The sequence below is a fragment of the Oreochromis aureus genome, linkage group 9 (assembly GCF_013358895.1).
Source record: "Oreochromis aureus strain Israel breed Guangdong linkage group 9, ZZ_aureus, whole genome shotgun sequence".
Taxonomy (NCBI): domain Eukaryota; kingdom Metazoa; phylum Chordata; class Actinopteri; order Cichliformes; family Cichlidae; genus Oreochromis; species Oreochromis aureus.
The window spans coordinates 31,340,325-31,362,385 of record NC_052950.1 but is presented as its reverse complement, the minus strand read 5'-3'; the positions used below and the strand labels follow the sequence as shown (position 1 = coordinate 31,362,385).

Below are 22,061 nucleotides of genomic sequence, written 5' to 3'. Positions count from 1 at the left end.
AACTGTAGGCTAAGTTAGGTTTATATTGTTAACTGGTAATTAAGTGAAACTTAGTTTTATTACCTTATATATTACTGCTTCATATAAATCTTTGTGGCTTTTTATTAACTGGAAAAATTAGAAATTGTTTAAGCAGTGGTTTTCAAACTTTTTACATAATCCCCCACATGGCAGGAAGAAATTTTTTCACGCCCCATCTATTGTTAATGTAACTGCTGCGAAAAAGTGGTTCTGATGTTAAACATTAGTTCTGCATGAGTTTTCTGCCAGGTAACTTGCACACCTGTTAGAACTCTGGCTACACACTTTCAGAACCACTGGTTTAAAGCCACATTTCCTGGGGTGCAGTTTCCCTGGTAGTGCTATTGCTTTCTTTCCCATTTTTGTTCCTTGCAGCAAGAACATGGTTTAGTGTACATACCTGCCTTAAAAACCAAAACCAAACAATCCTATGTGAGTCCTCATCAGGGTAGGGATTGGTGCTGGTGTGTGGAACTGTAGGCTAAGTTAGGTTTTATATTGTTAACTGGTAATTAAGTGAAACTTTGTGTTACTACCTCATCTATTACTACTTCATACAAATCTTAGTGGCTTTTTATTAACTGGAGTAATTAGAGGTTGTTTAAAGTCACATTTCCTGGGGTGCAGTTTCCCTGGTAGTGGTATTGCTTTCTTTCCCATTTTCTAATTTTTTTGCAGCAAGATGAATGTTTCGTGCACATACCTGCCTTAAAAGTCTTTCAACATAATCAGTCTAAATGATTGTGAAACTTGCTTTGTCCCATTCCCCTTTCTTTTTATTTTGCTTGTTCCCACAAACTTTTCCACTTTTTGCTAAGTTGCATTCTTTATCTGATATGGTAATACATATTTGAGTTTATGTTACTTCCTGTTTAAACTACACTTCAAGAAATAGTCAAACCAAAGATAAGACAACCATAAAAGATCATTTCCTGTTTATTTAGTAGGAAATGGGTTTGTAAGAGACATGTTTCTTAATTTGATGGTCTGAGTGTCTAACTCTTCAGTACGACTGCTAAATGACAGATTAATTTTAATATTTCTATAAGTATATTTATGATTATCATATTAATAAAAACATTTACTTGATTACTCCCAAGAGAAAGTAATTTGTTACACTACTTGTTACATTACTTTTACTCTGTAAAATGTCCTGAAATGCACATCATATAATTAGCATTTAACTATATAAACCTAAGGCTACAGTCCCACATACCAACACAAATCACTATCTTATTAAAGACACAAATAAGATGTTTTTGTTAGCATTTAGGTATGAACACAAAGGAACTGGACTACTTACTGGTTCTCTACAAGAACTGGTTCTCGATTCCCATCCCTGTACCTCGGATACTGTACCTGTCTCCGCCCAACTGCACATTTCTTTGTGTTGACCATGAGCCCCATCTACCTCAGGGACTCCAGCACTGTGGTCTGTTGTACATGCCCAGGTGTTACTGTGGATGATGGGAAAATCCAGGTATGTGGTGGTATATGCAGCATGCGAACGCAGAACCCAATCTATGAGGTGCAGGAAAGTAGCCGGGGCCACCAACCCATGCCAATCCATCTCAGGACCTCTATGGGGCAAACTTAACTCAAATAAATGTGCATAATACTGGATTATTAGGCTCAACTGAAAACACCAAGGGAATCAGATTCTGGGAATGCATAAGGAGATTTTGTGTGAGTCTGGTGTGGATTCAAGCAACTTCCCTCCCCATCCCCAACTGCCTCCCTCTACCCGTTCTACCACAACGATGCACACATGTAGGGCCTTGGGGTGCAGCTGTGTCACCAGGGTGCAGGGGAGGCATCCCCCCTCTGTCCCCTTCTGGCCTCAATTTTATTCCACAAACTAGACATCCACATTCCTCACACTTTCATAACACATACATATAAGTGTCACAGTTTGGGGGGGCAGACCGTGTGTAGGTGTGTGAGGACCCAGGAGCAGACACAGGCGAGAAGATGAAACTGGACTTTAAACCAAAAGCGAGCCTTTATTATGGCTGATGACAGCAAGTCCAAACTAGAGATGGACCAATCCGATATTACGTATCGATATCGGTCCGATACTGACCTAAACTACTGGATCGGATATCGGAGAAAAATAAAAAAAGGAATCCGATTCATTAATTATCACAAAAGCACCTCACAAAACTTGCGACATGGCCTGACCCAGCTCATAACCTTAGCACGTCGGAGGAATATGCGTCACGTGATAGAGCGGCAGTGGCGTGCGAGACCTCTGGTCTGGTTGAGCATTTGGAGCCTCGCTACGTGCTTCCAAACCGGTGTGGTGCCAAAAAGTGATTGTCTGCCAAAAACTGATTTCCGGTATTTGCCAAAAACTGATTGCTCGTATTTAAACTGCTATAAGTAACTTGTTAGGCTATAATATGTGAAACATATGTCAAATGCATCCGTCATGGATGACACAAAGTCATATTGAGCAACAAACAACATTCGTGTAACAAGGTACAAGGCGCAATCAGTTTTTGGCAGCAACTTTTATATAACCTTTATTTATGCAGTTAAAAAAATCTCATTAACATTAAAAAGGTCTTTCGTAAGAGTAAGTTGGTCAAGAGGACAGCAGAAATGGCAGCAAATATTACAATAGTTCTGTAAAAATATTTTAAGTGGGGATAAAGGACCGGATTGGTTATAATGTAAGTACAATAACACAGAGTTGTAAAGATACTTGAAAAAACAGATAATTTTGTAATTCTATATATAACCCCTTCTATATGTAACCGAAGTCTATTTACCAACATACGTAAAGATATTACACATAAAAAATACACGGAAACATTGGAAATCAGTTTTTGGCACAACACCGGCATTTCGTCTCCGAGAAAGGTTAGGGCTTAAGCCCGGGTCATGTTTTCAGAAGCATGGGGTCTTTTGGAGTGTAATTTGTTAGTTAGATGCCTGACTGACAACTGTATAAAACAAAAACAACACACGAAGCACAGAGCGCACTGTTGTAAATTCCCCCTAATTTTGGTATGATCCGAGCTCAGACACTAGGCGACTGAGCACAGCACCATGTGAGCGAGGGGGGAGAAGCTGCTGCCTGCGAGTTTGCTGCAGACAGAGGAGAGCTTAAGTTTGACCAGGTACCAAAGCAAATCATTCGTACTGTACAAATAATGTAAATATGACGGTGTATCACAAAAGAGTGATGTCAAACTGATCACTTGGTTGCGTTACTCGCTCTTCGAGTGAATCAACAAATGGATAAATAAAAAGCCGAACGACAATGCTGATCTTTTAGAAAGTCTTAGCTTACATTTCATATTTTCAGTTCTTACCCTCCACGGCTAAACAAACTCTCTAAATCGGTTTCAATTGTGTACTGATGTACACAATAATGGACATAAGGAGCTTCTTTTAAAGAAAAAACTCAGATGTCATTTTATATATTATACTTTGTATGTTGTTCAGTATATTTCTATGCAAAACAAGAGGAATTCCAATACACAGCAGTATATTCACAGATGAAACCAGATGTTTACATACACTTTAGGGAGAAAACATAAAACCTTTTTTTTTTACTGTTAAACATCAATTTAGAGTAAACTTGTTTTGTTTTAGATAAATAAATGTTTAAATATCTTTTGAATTAGTTAAATGTCAGAATAAAAAGAGGGAGCTGTCTATTTTAATCACTTTCATCAAATTTAGGAGTACATATACAAGTTTATTGTTAATTAATAAGAAAACTCCAGACGATTCCATTCTGAGCTGAAGAAGCTTCTGATAGGTTAGTAGAGTCCATGTGAGTAAATTGGTGGCACACCTGTGGATGCATATAAGGCAAAACACCGAGCCTGTTTCTTTGAAATGGGAAAAATCAAGAGATATCAACCAAAACACCAGGAAAAGAATCGTGGAGCTCCATAAGTGTGGCTCAATTTGGAATACAAAATACAAGAGTTAACAAATATGTTTTTTATATTTATCAATCTAAAAAAAAATAAACATTTAGTCTGATTTGATGTTACAATTAAAAAAGTGTTTGTGTTTTTTATCTGAAGAGTATGTAAATATCTGGTTTCCACTGTATATTTGATGATGTTGGTGTTTGGCTTGATTGTCAGCACAAAGAGGGAGAGAGAGGAACAGAGAGGGAGAGAGAGAGGAGAATGAGGACAGAACAGAGATGGAACAAGAGCAGGTGAGACACACATGTTAGTCAAATGGTTGTTTACCAAAACTCACCAGAACATGTATCTAGTGCCTAGTGTAACTTTTTAGATACCATTTGTTACTTTTCAAATTCTATATTCATTAAGTTATGCAGGCTTATGAAGGCTGAATAATTATATAAACTTTTCTGAATCTAAATAGTGTACTTTGGTAGAATTAAAAAATAAGTGTAGTGCAGGTCTATGATGATTTTTAGTGCTAGTATCATGTAGTTTTGATTATGGTTCTGTCTTGGTTAAGTCCTAAGTAGTCCTGATTTTGAACTGTTGTAGTCCTGTTTTAATTCTGGATCAGTTCTGGGTCTGGTTGAATTGGGGTTTAGTCCCTGTGTCTTGATACAGCCCTGATTTTGTTCTGCCTTGCTGCTTAATTAAAAACTAGTTTAAGGTGTCCTACATATGTGATATTTATTTTTTTCCTACATGAAGTCATTCTTTATTGAACAAAACTCAAAACAGAGCCTATTAATCTTAGTCATTTCTACCCTCACTTAATTTCCTTTCGCTGCTCAGCTCTCACACAGTGGCTCAGCTATGCTCCAATCCCTCCATATTGTGGCCAATCACATGCGAGGATATAGGATAATATCATTATGTGAAAAACAGAGAGGGTGAGAGACGCAACAGTCAAGTGGAGCATCCGTCTGTCCTCTCAGTAAGTGAGTGAGACAGTAGACAGCGGTGAGGAGGGCTGTGCAAAAGCAAAAACACATAAATATGCCTGACACCTGTAAACGTAGCAGCATCTGGCTGCAGTTTAAAGACTTTTTTTGTCTCGGTCTTGGTCTTGGTCTCGTCTCGACTTGGTTTCGGTCTTGGTCTCGTCTCAACTTGGTCTTGGTCTTGGTCTCGAAACCCTCTGGTCTTGGTCTTGTCTTGGTCTCGGATTAGGCGGTCTTGACTACAAGTCTACTTACAAGGACATTGTACTGCAGCTGTTCGATCAAAATTTTAAACGAATATCCTCATATGCGGCTCTCATTTTTCTTAGAAACAAAAATCAGGTAAAATGAAATATCTGGTAATTCTATGTTTTTACAATTATCGGGTCCTAATATGCCCAAATATGAAAGAGAAATAAAAAATGCATGCCATGAAAGAGTTCAGGTCTTTCAGGAGGTTAAAGGTGATGGAAATACTGGAAATACTGATGCAGCAGACAGGCTTCACACCTTCTTCATTTTGGCAGTGACTAGAGAGGAAAAACAGACAAGCAGGAGCTTCAGTTTTCTCTGTAAATACTTTACACTTTCTGTGTGTGTTTCTTTTAGCATGACTTACGATCTTTGACCCACTGAGCGTCTGGATCAGCACAAAGTTGTTCTCCATTTTTTGTGTTGAAACTGGAAATAAAAGACAGAAAATTATAGAGATTGTATATGTTTGTATGTAGGACAACAAGTCCTGACTTACATTATAGCCTTCACACAGTGATGCCTTGCAGCCAGCTCACGATATGTTTGTCCCACCACGTCAGCGCTCATATTGTCTTTGGTGACGTCAACACAGCACGGTGGTTTACTTCCAGGTCCACGACCATGAGTATCTGAGTGATAGAAGGTTAAAAACTGATTTGTCTTACATCACTAAACAGAGGATGACTTTTAATATGTGACCTGAAATTATGTTACAGTGAACAGGCATTTTTGTGCAAATCAATCAACAAGTAAGTGCAATAAATCAATGTTCTCACCACTTGGGGGCCCTCAAATACTTTTTGGGCACTTTTGGCATTATGTTAGTTAACTTTGATTTTTATAGTCGTTGGGATTCAAAGAAAAAATGAATGAAAACCAATCCAACTTTGGCCCAGAATTAAGTTTAGCTGTTGCAGAGCTCTGCCACAGATTTTAAAGAATGTTTCTATCTTCAAATGTCTCTGATTCAAAAAGCATATGACATGCTCCCATTTGTGCAGCACGTGGATATTTCTTAAAGAAACTCCAGCTAGCCTGGCCATGCTCCGCAGCATACCTATACAATATCTGCATAGACATGAAATCAGTGATGGTTTGATCAGAACTTGTCTCCAAGCAGCCTGAAGCTGAACAGATAGTCTCGATATGATAGAGAAAGGTGGGTTACTTTGAAATATCCACGTGCCGTGACCAAAGGGGAGTCATACCCTGTATATATGGAATATGTAACTGAGTGGAGACATAGTCTTGGTATGATAGAGAACATATTCTCAATATTCTTATGTTTATAATAGACGGTACGTCACTGTTTGCTTTGTGCTGTTATCAGGATCACTCAGAACGTTTCCATAAATATATTTTAACAGAGGCGAGACTTGATCCAACATTTGGAGATATCATCTGGTTCCCGGAAGTTTGCAAGGATGAATTTTTACTTATATTTATTTATTTTCTTAAACAAATTGAATCAAATAGAAATATGAACGGTTGGGAAACATCGTCTTCATGGTCTGAAGAAGATATCTGTGGGACTCATGTAATGGGTGGACACAGATGGAAGTATTGTAATAGATATTGCCCCCCCCCCCCTCCATAATTTCATGCATTCTTATCATTGTCACGTTATGCATTCAATTCTTTATTACTATTTCTGTACATACTGTGCTCACTGGCAATCCAGCTAGAATATTCTGGTCAATGATGATTCCCACGGGTGGTGCTCACGCAGGCACTGAATCGGGCAGCTTTGGGGTCCTGTGTGTTTTATTGCACAGATAGCCTGCAGAGTGCAGCTACGCTAACTGAAGTGCTTGTGTTTTGTATTTGCAGGTGAGCACAAGTGATGTGATGTATAAATGGAATGATGTTGACGTATGAGAAATGTATTAGAGTAAGGTACTGTCATTAATGGAACACAACGCTAATGACGGAGTTTGTGATTTACATGATGTACCTGAACTGGTGTTAAACGGAATATCACATCGCTAATGATTAATAAGGGGATCGAGAGGGCAGTCTCTATGCGCAACAATACTAGTTGGAGGAGTATGCGAATGTGCAGAATATTGTAATATGAACATTGGTAGGAAAATACTGAGTAAATGAGTGCTCTGTTAAGACAGGTTCAGTAGTTATGTGTAAAAGTTGTCCTGTGTGTTTTATTGCACAGATAGCCTGCAGAGTGCAGCTACGCTAACTGAAGTGCTTGTGTTTTGTATTTGCAGTTGCAAATGAGCAAGTAAACAGAACAATTCTGAACTCATGCACGCCTGGAAGTGTCATTTGTCCAAGTGTGCAACAAATATTGGAGGCACCGCTGGGATTATTAACGTTGTGTCCAGCGTGATGAAAATAAGGAAGGGGCGTGGCTACAGCAACCACGATGGACCTCGAGGAGCTGGCAGAGACTGTGTCCCAAACACTCTGGAACCTACAACTCGACCAACTCAAAGAGGTGTGTGCTGAAGCTAAAATCCCTAGTGGAAATGTCACAACAAGACGAGCGTTAATAAAATTAATTACAGAATCTATGGACAAGGTTATTAATGATGAAGAGCAGGATGTTGCACTCTACTATCTAAAGAAAATGTTAGAAAGTGTCGACCCAGCGATAGGGGGCACCAGAAACACAGAAAGTGGAGGAAATACAACAAGCTCGCCACAGGGAACTCAGGAAACAAGGGAAGAAGTTAATTTAGCAGAGAGATACGCACAGCTCCAGAGAAACAGCGAAGCGCTGCAGGAAGAAATTAGGAGGCTGAGTGAAAGGGTGGAGAGGACACCACCAAGTCAGCCAACCACCCCACAACATGTGTTTCCTGTCGCAGCCAACCGCCTTTCGGAAGTGACGATAAGGAGGGAATTCAAGATCTGTGGTCAAATTGGGGAGAAGGGCCAAAAGGACAGACTCTCATACACCAACCTGATGCATCAGATTGACAGAGGTCTGAACAAAGGACACAGTGAAGCGGAGGTTATAGAGGCTGTGGTGAAGTCTGTCAGCCCAGGTTTGAGTCTTAGAGACATGCTTGAGATAAAACGTGACCTCACCCTCCCGCAATTGAAGGCCATATTAAAGGGGCATTTTAAAGAAGACAGCACCACAGATTTGTATCACAGACTAGTGAACGTCACACAAGACAGCCGTGAGTCTCCCCAAAACTTCCTCTTCAGAGCAATTGAGTTAAAAGAGGCTGCTGCTGGCATCGGAAGACACAGGGTCCGATGAACAATACAGCCCTGAGCTCATCCAGAAGAAATTCTTGAGGTCGGTCAGTACTGGGCTACTGAGTGACCCTATCAAGTTTCAGCTCAAGTCCTATCTGGATGACCCTCGGGTGACAGATGAAACCCTCATTGATAAGATGAATGAAGCAGCTAGTGTTGAATCAGAAAGGCAATTGAAGCAAAAGAAAACTACAGGCAGCAAATCTGTAAAAGTAAATGAACTCCAGACGGAAAGGCCAGCCAGTCAATTGGGTCTGGGTGTAGCCGAAACTAGGTTGGGGACTCAAGAGCAATCAGCTGAAGTGGTGAAACCCAAGAGCCGCAGAACACCTGTTGTAGCTGCTTCCCGAGAGTCAGGGCTGCATGAAACGGTCAGGCTGCTGAGAGAAGAGATGGCTGAATTAAGGAGGAGCATCACCACCCCTCAAGGCCCCACTCGCCCACTGAGAACCAGTGGGAGGAGGGGATGTAAGGCATGCCAGGAGCAGGGAACCAATGATGGGTGTGAACACTGCTTCAAGTGTGGCCAGCCAGGACACCTCTCCAGAGGCTGTAGAGGGCGAAGGGGGGCAGCAGAAAGATCGGAGGGCACTCAAGCGGCAATCCAGACCATTGCCCCTCCCAAATCATTAATTCCCATCCATGCTGAAGCAGATGACAAGTTGCATGAACTGCTTTGGAATCGAATAAGACAGCTGGAGGCAGAATTAGAGCAGAGTGGCAAGGCTAAAGAGACTGTGGGTACCACGTATGCCAGTCATCTCTCACTACGCTGTCAGGCTAAGCTGAGAGCCCCGATCGGGAAGAAGTGTATGGTGGATTGTTTCTTTGAAGGGGTAGAAACACAAGCATTGTGGGATACAGGTTCACAGGTGACTATCATTAATGAGAACTGGAGGAAGTCCTGCTTTCCACATATCCAACTGAGAAGCACAAGTGAACTCCTAGGTGAGGATGAGGCTCTGGTGGGCAAAGCAGCGAACCAAACACCCATACCCTTCGCAGGTTGGGTTGAGCTAAAATTTAGACTGGGGTCAACTAGAGATCCACAGCCAGAGTTAGTTGTCCCCGTGCTTGTCTCAAAAGAGCCAGGAGTAGCAGAGCCACCTATCATTGGCTATAATGTGATTGAGCATTTTGTAAAGGATGGAATGGAGCAGCATCCAGACGTTACACCTGCTGTGGTAAAGGAAGCCTTCTCAATTGATTGTAAGAAAGCAGAAGTGCTAATTAAAATCGTGCAGCACTGCCACAAAAATGATGAGGAGGGTGTGGTGAAAGTTGGGAGACAAAAGATAGTGATTCCAGCTGGACAAAGCAGGGAGGTTAAGTGCAGTGTGAGGACAGGTCCCCTCCCCCTGAAACAGGAGGTTCTTTTTGAACCAGAGGACATTTCAAAACTACCAGAGGGGGTTAACCTGAATGAAACTGTCATTGGCCTGCAGAGGGGAACCCGGTCCAGGGTGGTTATTCCGGTCACGAATGGCGGCAGCCATGACATCACCCTTCTCCCTCATGCAGTGTTGGGACGACTACAGCAAGTGAAGGCTATTTACCCAGTAGACGTAAGACCAGTAAGTGCTGAAAACACGGGCAAGTTGACGTGTGCTAGTGAAAACACAGGGAGCACCGTCAGCGCCCCAGAACAGCACAAAGGGGAGTATGAAGAGGTGAGCAGTTGCAGCCAAGATTTATGGGACCCACCTGTGTCGGTTGATCACCTGACCCCAGATCAGCAGGAGCAGGTGAGACAAGTCCTGCGTGAAGAGTGTGCTGTATTTTCAAAAGATGAGAGCGATGTGGGATGCATCCCTCCCTGAAGTTAAAGATCAGATTGAATGACACAACCCCAGTAAGACGCACATACATCTCAGTCCCCAAGCCACTCCACAAGGAGGTGAAGGAGTATTTGGAGGACCTGTTGAACAGAGGATGGATTCAGAAATCCCGATCCCCCTACTCATCACCCATTGTCTGCGTGCGCAAGAAGGATGGAAGTCTGCGTCTCTGCGTGGATTACCGTGAGTTGAACCGGAAATCCATTCCTGACCGTCACCCCATCCCTCGTGTTCAAGACATGTTAAACAGCCTGACTGGGAGTGCATGGTTCTCAGTGTTGGACCAGGGCAAGGCGTACCACCAGGGTTTCCTGGAGGAAAGTAGCAGACCCCTCACAGCCTTTATCACACCTTGGGGCTTATATGAGTGGGTAAGGATCCCCTTTGGTTTGTCCTCGGCTCCAGCAGAGTTCCAGCGCAGTATGGAAGAGTGCCTAGCAGGCTTGAGGGATGAAATATCTCAGCCATATCTGGATGACAATTTGGTCCACAGCAGATCATTTGAGGACCACCTGCGTGATCTGAGGGAGGTCCTGCGCCGCTATCAAGCGCACGGGGTGAAGTTAACCCCCAAAAAGTGTGAAGTGTTCAAGGACAAGGTGAAATTCCTGGGAAAGATTGTATCCAAAGATGGCTACTGCATGGACCCTGCTGAATTGGCACCAGTTCAAGCATTAAAGAACCGCAAACCTGAGACTGTGGGAGGCCTAAGGAAAATGCTAGGTTTCCTGTCATACTACCGCCCCTACATTCCAAACTTCTCACGCACTGCCAAGCCACTATACCAGCTGCTGTCGACCGGAAAGATTCAAGTGATTACTGACAGAAGATCAACGGTAATCAGGCACAAAGGACAGCGGAAGAAATCAGACCAACTCCACTCAAGCCAGCCAATCACATGGACGGAACAACACCAGGCAGTGCTATGCCAGCTTATAGAACACCTGCTGAGTCCACCACTCCTGGCATACCCTGACTTCGAAAGACCATTTGTGCTGCACTGTGATGCCTCTCAAGAAGGGCTTGGTGCAGTCCTGTACCAGAGACAGCAGGGCAAACTGGTTGTCATTGGGTATGGGTCGAGAACTCTAACAGCTCCAGAAACTAACTACCACCTCCACTCTGGAAAACTAGAGTTTCTAGCAATGAAGTGGGCAATCTGTGAGAGATTTCGGGAGTATCTGTATTACGCACCTTCTTTCACAGTGTATACGGACAACAATCCGTTGACCTATGTCCTGACTACAGCAAAGCTAAATGCTACAACACACCGGTGGGTTGCTGAGCTAGCCGATTTTAACTTCTCAATCAAGTATCGGCCGGGAAGGGCTAATGGCGATGCTGACGGGTTATCGCGGATGCCACTAGACATGGAGGAGTACATGCGCACATGCTCACAGGAAATGAAACCAGAGGTAATCACACCTGCGACACAGGCGCTTCAGCTGAAATTCCATGAACATGAGCCATGGATGTGTCGAGCTACCATAACCACAGCATGTGCTGATGTAGAGCATGAACGAGTAATGGCCCCAGTGACACAGATCTCCAAAGAGACACTAAAGAAAGCACAGGAGGATGATCCAGTCATTGGCAGGGTGCGAGAATATGTTATGACAGGACAATGGCCTCCTCGGAGAGGAAGAGACAGGGGTGAAGACACTTCGGTTCTAAGCCGGGAAAAGAGTAAGCTGTACCTTGACAAAGACAACATCCTGTACAGGAAATCCGCTGCTCGAGCTCAGCTAGTGTTACCCACAAAATTCCATCAGCTGGTGTACAAGGAGCTCCATGAGGAGATGGGACATCTCGGAGTGGAGCGGACACTCGCCTTGGTCCGTGATCGATTCTATTGGCCACATATGCAAAGACATGTGGAACATTATGTGACCAAGGTGTGCAGTTGCTTGAAACGGAAACGTCCAGGCAAACCAACTAGAGCACCGTTGGTCAACATTGTCACCACATACCCTTTTGAGATGGTCTCAATAGACTTCCTGCATCTGGAGAGTTGTAAAGGAGGATATGAGTACATTCTAGTCGTGATGGATCATTTCACCCGGTTTGCACAGGCATACGCATGCACCAACAAGTCAGCAAGAACAGCAGCAGAAAAGGTTTTTGGAGATTTTGTGCTCAAATTTGGATTCCCTGCCCAGTTACATCATGATCAGGGAAAGGAGTTTGAAAACCACCTGTTTGCCGCCCTGGAAAGGTACTGTGGAATCCAACACCTTACCATGTAGCAGGGAACGGTCAGGTGGAGAGATTTAATCGGACACTCCTTTCCATGTTGAGGAGCCTGGCAGAGGAAGCCAAGGCAGACTGGAAAAACTCCTTGAGCAAAGTGGTGCATGCGTATAACTGCACACGCAGTGAAGCAACAGTATATGCCCCATATTATCTTCTCTATGGCAGAAACCCCCGCCTACCAGTGGACATCATGTTTGGCCTGGCTCCAGGTGACCAGAGTACTTCTCACAGTGATTATGTCCGTAAGTGGAGAAGTAGGATGCAAGAGGCATACAGATTGGCATCAGAAACAGCTCAGAAAGAGAGGAACAGAGCGAAAAGGCAGTACGATCGGAAGGCTCATGGAGTAGAACTGCAACCGGGATGTCGAGTGCTAGTACGGAACTTCAGAGACCGGGGTGGGTCTGGAAAGCTAAGGTCTTACTGGGAGGAGCGAGTGCATGTTGTGTTAGAAAGAAAGCACAAAGATAGCCCTGTCTATGCCGTACAGCCAGAGAGAGGACCAGGAAAAGTGAGAGTTCTGCACAGGAACCTCCTACTGCCCTGTGACTTTCTCCCCGTTCAGGAGGACAAGTTGGAGAAAAACAAGAATGGGAAGGAGGATGCCAAACAACAAAGAAAAGGAAAGACCCAAGAAAAGCAGCAGGAGAGTGACCACGACAGCAGTTCAGAGGATGAGGGTGACTGGGGAATTATCACCACACAATCTGCAGAATCACCCACCCAGATCAGAAGTCAGCTGAGGGCAGAGGCAGAGGAGTTCCAGCCAGAAGAAGCTAACAGAGAACTGTCAAGTGGTGGTGTCAGCAGCGAGTGCCTAGACGAGGGTGAGAAAGGTGGACTGGAGTCAAGTGCAGAGGAGGAGGAGGCAGGGCGAAGTGAGCTGTCTGGGGAGGAGAACGGAAGAAGTCAAGAACAGGTGTCGTCATCTGATGAAGAAGACGAGGGAGAGCCCAACTCACAGCCAGTTCCCACAAGAAAGTATCCTTTTCGATGCAGAAATCCACCCAAGACACTCACGTATGACACCTTAGGTCAGCCGTCAGTCATAAACAGACACAAATGATGTCCACAGCTAAAAAAAAAAAAAAAACTAAGTTCATTGTCACATGTTGAGTTTACTGTGGTGACAGTTTAAACAGAAAGGGACGTGTTCACAGTAGCAAATGTTAAAAAGAGCAAATTTGACAGAGCAACGACTGCATATATTAGTTTAATAGTTCACATGAGTTAAACAGGGAGTACCAGAACCAGACTAGCTACACATAGAGAGATACTGGCTTGTATGTGGGATATACAGCAGTAAATGTGTGTCTGTGTAAAAGTTACATGGTAGAGTGTTAGGTCTACACCTTCAGTCTGATACAGAGCACGCCTGAGTGGCGGAGAGACTTTACAGACATTGCCTGGCCAGTAGTGTCTGTTGCTGGTACATGACATAAAGGGGGAGATGTATGTCATGCCAAACACTGTTACCGGACAGAAAGTATCGTTAGAGGCTGACTCCCAGTGAAGCTACTGCTGTGACCTTCTGTTGAAGACATGTATTCTGGGAAATCTCTAATGTCGGGACGACATTCATTTTGGAGGGGAGAGTGTGGGACTCATGTAATGGGTGGACACAGATGGAAGTATTGTAATAGATATTGCCCCCCCCCTCTCCATAATTTCATGCATTCTTATCATTGTCACGTTATGCATTCAATTCTTTATTACTATTTCTGTACATACTGTGCTCACTGGCAATCCAGCTAGAATATTCTGGTCAATGATGATTCCCACGGGTGGTGCTCACGCAGGCACTGAATCGGGCAGCTTTGGGGTCCTGTGTGTTTTATTGCACAGATAGCCTGCAGAGTGCAGCTACGCTAACTGAAGTGCTTGTGTTTTGTATTTGCAGGTGAGCACAAGTGATGTGATGTATAAATGGAATGATGTTGACGTATGAGAAATGTATTAGAGTAAGGTACTGTCATTAATGGAACACAACGCTAATGACGGAGTTTGTGATTTACATGATGTACCTGAACTGGTGTTAAACGGAATATCACATCGCTAATGATTAATAAGGGGATCGAGAGGGCAGTCTCTATGCGCAACAATACTAGTTGGAGGAGTATGCGAATGTGCAGAATATTGTAATATGAACATTGGTAGGAAAATACTGAGTAAATGAGTGCTCTGTTAAGACAGGTTCAGTAGTTATGTGTAAAAGTTGTCCTGTGTGTTTTATTGCACAGATAGCCTGCAGAGTGCAGCTACGCTAACTGAAGTGCTTGTGTTTTGTATTTGCAGTTGCAAATGAGCAAGTAAACAGAACAATTCTGAACTCATGCACGCCTGGAAGTGTCATTTGTCCAAGTGTGCAACATATCTGCTGTCTTAAGTTGCTTTTTTTGTTATTATTTGCAAAGAAAACATGTTGGTTTACTTTCCAGAGGATGAGAATAAAGACCAACATTAAGCTACATTCATTAGCAATGATTAATATATCAACTGTTTAAAGCAGTGAGATTTACTTACAGAGTGAATTTGTTTGAAGGAAACCACTGAACCCACTGTGCTACACTAATAAGTTGGCAGTTATGATAGTTTAAGTGTCTTACAACATATGCCTGGCATGCAACGCAGCATGAGACATAAGCCCATAAGTGACAGAAAACAAAAGTTTGCATGTAGATAAACATAAATAGTATAAACATTGTTAATAGTAAGCAGTATAGCGTGAATGGATATGGTGTGGCTGTCAATCAGTCCAGCAATCGAACACAAAAAATCAGGTGAATGTTGTACTTAAAAAAAAAAATCTCCAAGACTTCTTCTAAATGTAGACGTAAAGGATGCCTTTTAAAATGCCATCACTGACTAACAAAACTTAGCACAGAAAACAGCTTCCAGGGTGTCTGGAGTTTTGTGGGTAGAAGTCGAGTAAATGCTGGAAAAAAATGTTACAATTATAGACTGAGCAGATACCAGAATATGACTGATGTAAAGGTTTGTGGTCTTTACACAGTGGTCCTGCTCAATAAAACACAAAAATATCATAAGTGCACATTATTCACAAACAGGTAGAAGCCATTGTTGGAAATAGTAACTGCTGTGATCAATTTATCTGTTTTATCTCTTTTTTTTCTCTTCTCTTTAGAAAAGTAAGAGCACAGTTACCTTCAGAGGAGTGGCAGCACACACACACCGAGAGCAGGAGGAGAGTGATGGAGAGGATCTTCACAGACATTTTCACCGGTGGTCTGGCTCACTGATCAGAGTTAAAATCTACGAGTTGATTCGTGTTTGGTTATTTATTGGTAAGTGCAGGAACACATGCAGGCATAACTGATGAGGTGTTTTTATAAGTCTGTATTTTTTGTGTGTGGAGTGGCATATCACACCTCCGCCTCTTATCAGGGAGACTTCAGTATTTCAACCTAACACCTCACTGAGAGCTTTCTGAGAAGCAGCCTGACATACACAAAGTTCAAATACACTCAAATATGGTTTAGAGCCTGATGATTGATGCCAACGGTTTGTGCATTGTCATGTTTAATTAATCTAAATCACCCACTGACTTCTGTTTTTCAGTGACTCATGATGCCCCTTAACAGCCTAGATGTACATCTATTAACATTTGCATGACTGGCTGACTTTTATGCTGCTTACTTTTTCGTATAAATTCCCACAACTTAAACTGTTGCTTGTAATTTAAATTGAATTGTTTCTTGTTTGCATCAAGCTGTTCCTCCCCTGAAAACTCAAAAGAACTCACTTTTACTGGTTAATGGTTATTTTATTTTTGGCAAATGATCAGATAAGTTTCACACTCTGCTCTGGAGGAAATGTGTGACAGAAATGTGATCATGTCAAGGTCTTAATCTTCCAACTCCCACATGCAAAGAACAACAGTTTCTAACACAGACTAAATACATCACATGTAAAATGGTTTGTGTATGCGTTGCTAATTTCCCCCCTCATAGCTGCATTAGCTATCCCATTTCTGTCATGTTTCGGCTGTGTGCAGGCAGGAGAAGGACCCAAACGCAAAACTCACCACGCAGGAATTAAACTCAAAAGCTGCTTTGTTGCAGAGTGGCATGAAAACCATAACAAAACAAAACTAATCTGGGACATGGATAAACTGACACACAGGAAAACACAGCCATGAGGGAGACTACGACACTGACAAAGAGAAACACAGGGCTTAAATACACAGAGGGGTAACGAGGGAATGAGACACAGAAGGAGAGCACAGCTGGGAGTAATCAGGCTGGACGAGACAAGGGAAGTAAAACTAGAATCACTCACATGAAACACGGACCTTCAAAGTAAAGCAGGAAACACACTGACTGAACTCTAGACATGCAAACTTAACAGCAACTGGGGAGACAGAACATAGGAACCTGAAACATGGTACAAAAAGGTCACAGTAGACACAACATGGAACACAGGGAAGCCATATTACAAAGCCAAAGAACTAAACCTATGATAACCTATGAAACCTAGGGAAACAAGAAACAGTACAACAAAGGACTCAAAACATAAACCATAATATAAAAACACAAGATCTCTTCAAAATAAAATAGGAAACCTAATGAGACGCAGACATGACAACCAGAACTTGACAACGTAAGACACAGACATGAAACACATGAAGAGCAGGGGAGACTTAACAGGGGTTGGAAGACACAAGGGGAATCTAATAACAAAGAACTAGAAACTGATGAGCTTAATCATATAAACATCCAAATAAACTAAACTCAAAACACTGGGTCATAAGACCCAGGATCGTGACAATTTCTTTTATTTGGGCTTAAATATGAGGGCATGGCTGTTTGGGGTACTTGGGTTCATTTCCCTGTTCATGACCCAACAGGCCAAGCATAAACTTTCCAACAGATGGTCTCACATTTGACTCTAAAATACTGTCGCTGTGGTTGCTGTGCTCTGTTTGTGCTCACCTGCTGTGTTTAGTTTCAATAGATGTGATGCTGTGCATTATAGCTAAAAACTGTCTTCTCTGGTCTCATTGGTTCAAAGGACATAGTTCCAGAAGTGTTTATTGCAGAAAGTCAAGGTAGAAGGTCTCCCTTGAAAAAGAGGTTTTTAATCTCAATGGGATCTTCCTGGTTAAATACAGGTTAAAATAAAAATAATAAGTCCCCTCACCAAACCTCTGGTGAGGGTGACACAGTGACATTTGTTATGAAATCAGTTTCACCCCGGTTCTTTTTATTCCTCGGGCATCCAGAGACGGCACCGGAACTCAGTAGTTATTTCACAAAACCTTTATTCATCTTTATTCATCTTCATTTAAGCATGCATCTTCTAGAAGGGAAGACATGCAAGGCCGGTGTCCCTCTGCAAAATCTTCACTCCATTGTTAGTTACAGCCAGCTTTATAGAAGTGACCCCATCATAAAACCCCCATGGTGTGCTGCAAACTCTGTGTCTGTGTGTATGCACGAGCAGTGTTGGTCAAGTTACTTGAAAAAAGTAATCAGTAGCTAATTACTGATTACTTCCCCAAAAAGGTAATCACATTACTTTACTGATTACTTATTTTCAAAAGTAATTAATTACTTAGTTACTTAGTTACTTTTAAAAAAACACAATTTACAACCTGAATAGGTAATAAAGCGATAGATCTTTCAGCCCAATTCTACTTTTTCTGCATAATCCATCATACAAAATGTAATCAAATGGAAATGTCTCTTTTTAAAACTTGTTTTATTAGTTTTAATCTTTTAACTTTATGCATCAAGCAAAAATTAAATTATATGCAACATTCTCTGACTGGACGAAATTTGTTTAACATTTAAAGCTATTTTCTGCACATTCCAGCACATAAAATAAAATAATTTTTTGTGTTTACACTCACTCTTTCAAATAGATGCAAGTAAAACACAGCAGAAAATAAATAAAGTCAAAGGCTAGTTGCTCTATTTTCACCTATAAAGCAGGACTGGGGTAGGCGGATTTTTGCCCTGGTGCAGGTGTGCCGCAGCGGTCAGTGGAAGAATCCGCGAGTTTCTCTGTGAATTTCCCATTACAGTCGTAGCGCACTCGGTGCTTGCTTGGAAGTTAAGGGGTTTTTTTCGCTGTAAAAAGAAGTTTTCTTCCCACGCACAACGGACGCTAATGTTTTTGTCACTTTTTATGGAATCAAACTCAAAATAAGGTCAGTACTTCCACGCTTTAAACGCTGCACGCTCATACTCTCTCCCGTACTTGATATATTATCCATTGTTGATCTGCAGACAGATGTTGTCACGAACGTTGCACTCGCTTACGTCACTATCATGAGACATTCTCACAAAAAACTCACGGTTTTAGTAACGCAGCGTTCCTACGGGAAAGTAACGGTAATCTAATTACCGTTTTTGCAATGGTAATCCCTTACATTACTCGTTACTTGAAAAAAGTAATCGGATTACAGTAACACGTTACAAGTAACGCATTACTGCCCATCTCTGTGCACGAGCACGTGAGCGCCTGTGTGTGCACGTACCCGTGTGTATGTGTGTGCACGTGAGTGACTGTATGCGCGTACCTGTGTGTATGTGTGTGCACGTGAGTGACTGTATGTAGGTGTGGGTGCATAACAGTTAAAGCAGTGTCTCTGTGTATGTGACTTCCTGGGGGTCATAAAAGTAATCTTCTCACCCAAGCTACCCCAAATTCCTCTACACAACATAGAAACAGAGTTAACATATTACATCTTGTTGTTTTACATTTAGAGATAAGGTGGAGAGTCTCCTGCAAACCTACTTCCAAGTTATGGCAATTATGAAGTTTTATTAAAGGTACAAGCATCAACATCAGCAACCCCCAACTGTAGCTTCCTGTCTCCTTTTATGACACCAGACCATAAATTCCTTTCTCTCTAAACAATTACACACACTCTCAGGCTACAGCTAAACCAAACTGAAACACAGACCAATCCTTCCTTATTACTGTGATCTAAACAAATTTAACACATTACATTCTAATAATTATTTTCTTGTACTCACACATTCAATAAGTAAAAATACCAAATCTATTGATTTCTTGGATTGTACAGATCTGAGGTCGCATGAAAGCACTGGGGTGTTGCATTGTGGGAGATTAAGATATGAGTGTATGAGTTATTTTGTGTGTCTCGTGGGCATGCTCAAACAAGAGCAGGAAAATATTTGTTCAATATTAATTACGTTTATTTCAAAGCATGTGCAGTTCTGCAACAACTTCAACTTAAGAAATAATTTAAGAAATCCACTGAGCTTTGATCCATTTCCAGCATTAGGTAGCAATTTAAAAAGACCAATGCAAGAGTCAAATGTAACATAAAGAATATAAGAAAACTCATAAGAAAGCCTTTTGAAATGATGAACAACATGATGAAAAACTATAAGGAGATCCTGGTTTAGCAGAAAGGCAGCGATGCTTCTCCACAGAATCTAATCTCTGTGTTTCACACCTTCGTCTTGCTCACAATGACTGGAGAGGAAAAAGAGTCAAAGAGGAGTTTCAGTCTGTCTCTGCAAATACTTTTGTGTGTGTGTGTGTGTGTGTGTGTGTGTGTGTGTGTGTGTGTGTGTGTTAGGTCTGCACTTCCAGGCTCCACTGGTTCAGAGACTTATCCCCATGAACGAAGTAAGACAGAGCTCGATCGGTTTCAACTTGTAAGGGGAGCCGGTCGTATCAGCCTCAGCACCTCAGTGATCATATCGAGGTTGGACCTCAATGCAACACGGACGTTTCTTTCTAGGACCAGCTGGACCTGAGAGGTAAAGGGTTTAAAATTGAGTTACTTTTCCTGAGAAAAGTCTGATTACAAGGAAAATCACAGTTAAATCTACTTTAAAGTGGAATTAGATTCTAGACTTGATTATCATTCTCACTAAACCCCCTACCAGTTTAAAAGAGGAAACATACATGAAACTCCTTAAATCACTAAAAGAAAAAATCGCTTTTGAAATGTTACATGAAATTATTTGACAGTGATCAGGCTTGTTTTGTGCCTCACTCTGTAACCATTTTACACTTTGAAAGAAAAACAAGTCAGTGTTTTCCCTTATGATACAGTATGTTGTTCATTGTTTTCTTTAACAGTGCTGTCTTGTATAAAATGAAGAGGATCCACTTTTTCCAATATCTTTAAACCCTGAATGGCAGGATGCAGCACACAGTTATCAGTTACAGTCAGATTTCTATCAAACATTTCTCCCAATTTTTCCACCACAAAATCTGGAATATGTCAGAAGGAACTTCACGTGTGCAGTAGGCAATGTGTCAAGGCTGAAGTAAAGAGCAAATAAAAGACATTTATGAGCATTAATAGAAACGTCCTCACAACAGACAGATTCAATATTCACACTCAGTGGACAAATTAGCTCCAAGGTGTGCCCACCACTATATCCAGGTTCAGATTCTTAATCTTCTAGAATATTCTTGAAGATTAGAAAAGTCCACTAAACTCATCCGAGTGGTCTATAAATTAAAATTGTATTCTCATCCAGTCTAATTCATGCTCCTCAAAGTCTATCGATTTATTGGATTGTGAACATTAGAGTTCAGAGGGTTTTAAGGCTGCTGGGCATTCATAGACAACAAAATATTTGTTCTCTACGAATGAAATTTATTTTTTAATATTTGTCACATAGAGCATTGCACAGTGCTTTACATGATACACAAGTCCCCCCAAAATAGGTCCACTTGCAGGGTTGTTGTTGGTTGTTGCTGTGTGTCTGTTCTGCTCCTGCTGTCCTCTATATATCACAATGAGTACCAGCTCACAAAATATATGGCTCTTGAAGTACCGCCCTTATTGCCGACATTAGAGTACAGTAGTTTAGGCCTATTTAACACCATATACAGTTTACTTGAAACAATTTCATTTCATATATGAATGTTATTCATTTTAACAGTCAGAATGTGACAAGGGATAATAATAACAACTGTACTGCATTAAAACTCCAAAGCAGGTGGGATATCCAGTCTTTAAGTGATGACCTGATGAAACTTGCTTCCGGGTCCAAACTACATTTATAAAGACTGTTGTGTTTTTAACATTTTTTAATCCTTTGTATTTTTTTCTATTTTACAGTCTTTTGCAAAAGTATTTGGCCTCCTTGAACTTTCCCACATTTTGTCACATTACAGCCACAAACATGAATCAATTTTATTGGAATTCCACGTGAAAGACTGATACAAAGTGGTGTACACGTGAGAAGTGGAACTAAAATCATACATGATTCCAAACATTTTTTACAAATAAATAACTGCAAAGTGGTCCAAACTAGGGCTGGGCTATATCATACCGTTCACGGTAATACCGGTGTTATTTTGGGCAACGATAGGAAAATGAAATATCGCGATAGAATATGGGTGAAACGCGCATGCGCAGTGCCTATGTTTACATACGCACATGGCGGCGACGCAGAATGAGAAGAGCGAAAGTGGATCGTTAAATGAAACGGATGAACCAGAATTGGTTTGTAAAAATGCTGCAACTTCAGTGATGTGGAACTGGTTTAGCTTTCGTCCGTCAGATACACAACAATTATTTTTGGTAGCACATGCTAGCGGGCTGTCGTTATTACGTGTTGTTTGGA

At 41.7% G+C, this 22,061-nt stretch overlaps 1 protein-coding gene and 1 long non-coding RNA gene across 2 annotated transcripts; one reads left to right on the top strand and one right to left on the bottom strand.

Moving 5' to 3' along the window:
* Nucleotides 1-5,290: 5,290 nt before the first annotated feature.
* Nucleotides 5,291-15,764, bottom strand: LOC120441979 (eotaxin-like). Its single transcript, XM_039617657.1, has 4 exons — nucleotides 15,640-15,764; nucleotides 5,652-5,784; nucleotides 5,520-5,581; nucleotides 5,291-5,430 (listed from the first exon to the last, which is right to left on the bottom strand). Exons 1-4 carry the CDS (start codon nucleotides 15,707-15,709, stop codon nucleotides 5,405-5,407), a joined length of 291 nt encoding a protein of 96 aa, XP_039473591.1. The 5' UTR covers nucleotides 15,710-15,764; the 3' UTR covers nucleotides 5,291-5,404.
* Nucleotides 14,341-21,543, top strand: LOC120441981. The gene is made up of 3 exons (XR_005614431.1): nucleotides 14,341-14,374; nucleotides 15,620-15,779; nucleotides 20,051-21,543. It is a non-coding gene; the product is annotated as an uncharacterized LOC120441981 (long non-coding RNA).
* The last annotated feature ends 518 nt before the right edge of the window (nucleotides 21,544-22,061 follow it).

Coding starts and splice junctions, on each gene's coding strand:
- LOC120441979 (XM_039617657.1), bottom strand. CDS start 15,709: ATGTCTGTGAAGATCCTCTCCATCACTCTCCTCCTGCTCTCGGTGTGT. Junction 5,785..15,639: donor GTGCTGCCACTCCTCTGAAG/GTAACTGTGCTC, acceptor TCTATCACTCAG/ATACTCATGGTCGTGGACCT. Junction 5,431..5,519: donor CGCTCAGTGGGTCAAAGATC/GTAAGTCATGCT, acceptor TTTCCTCTCTAG/TCACTGCCAAAATGAAGAAG.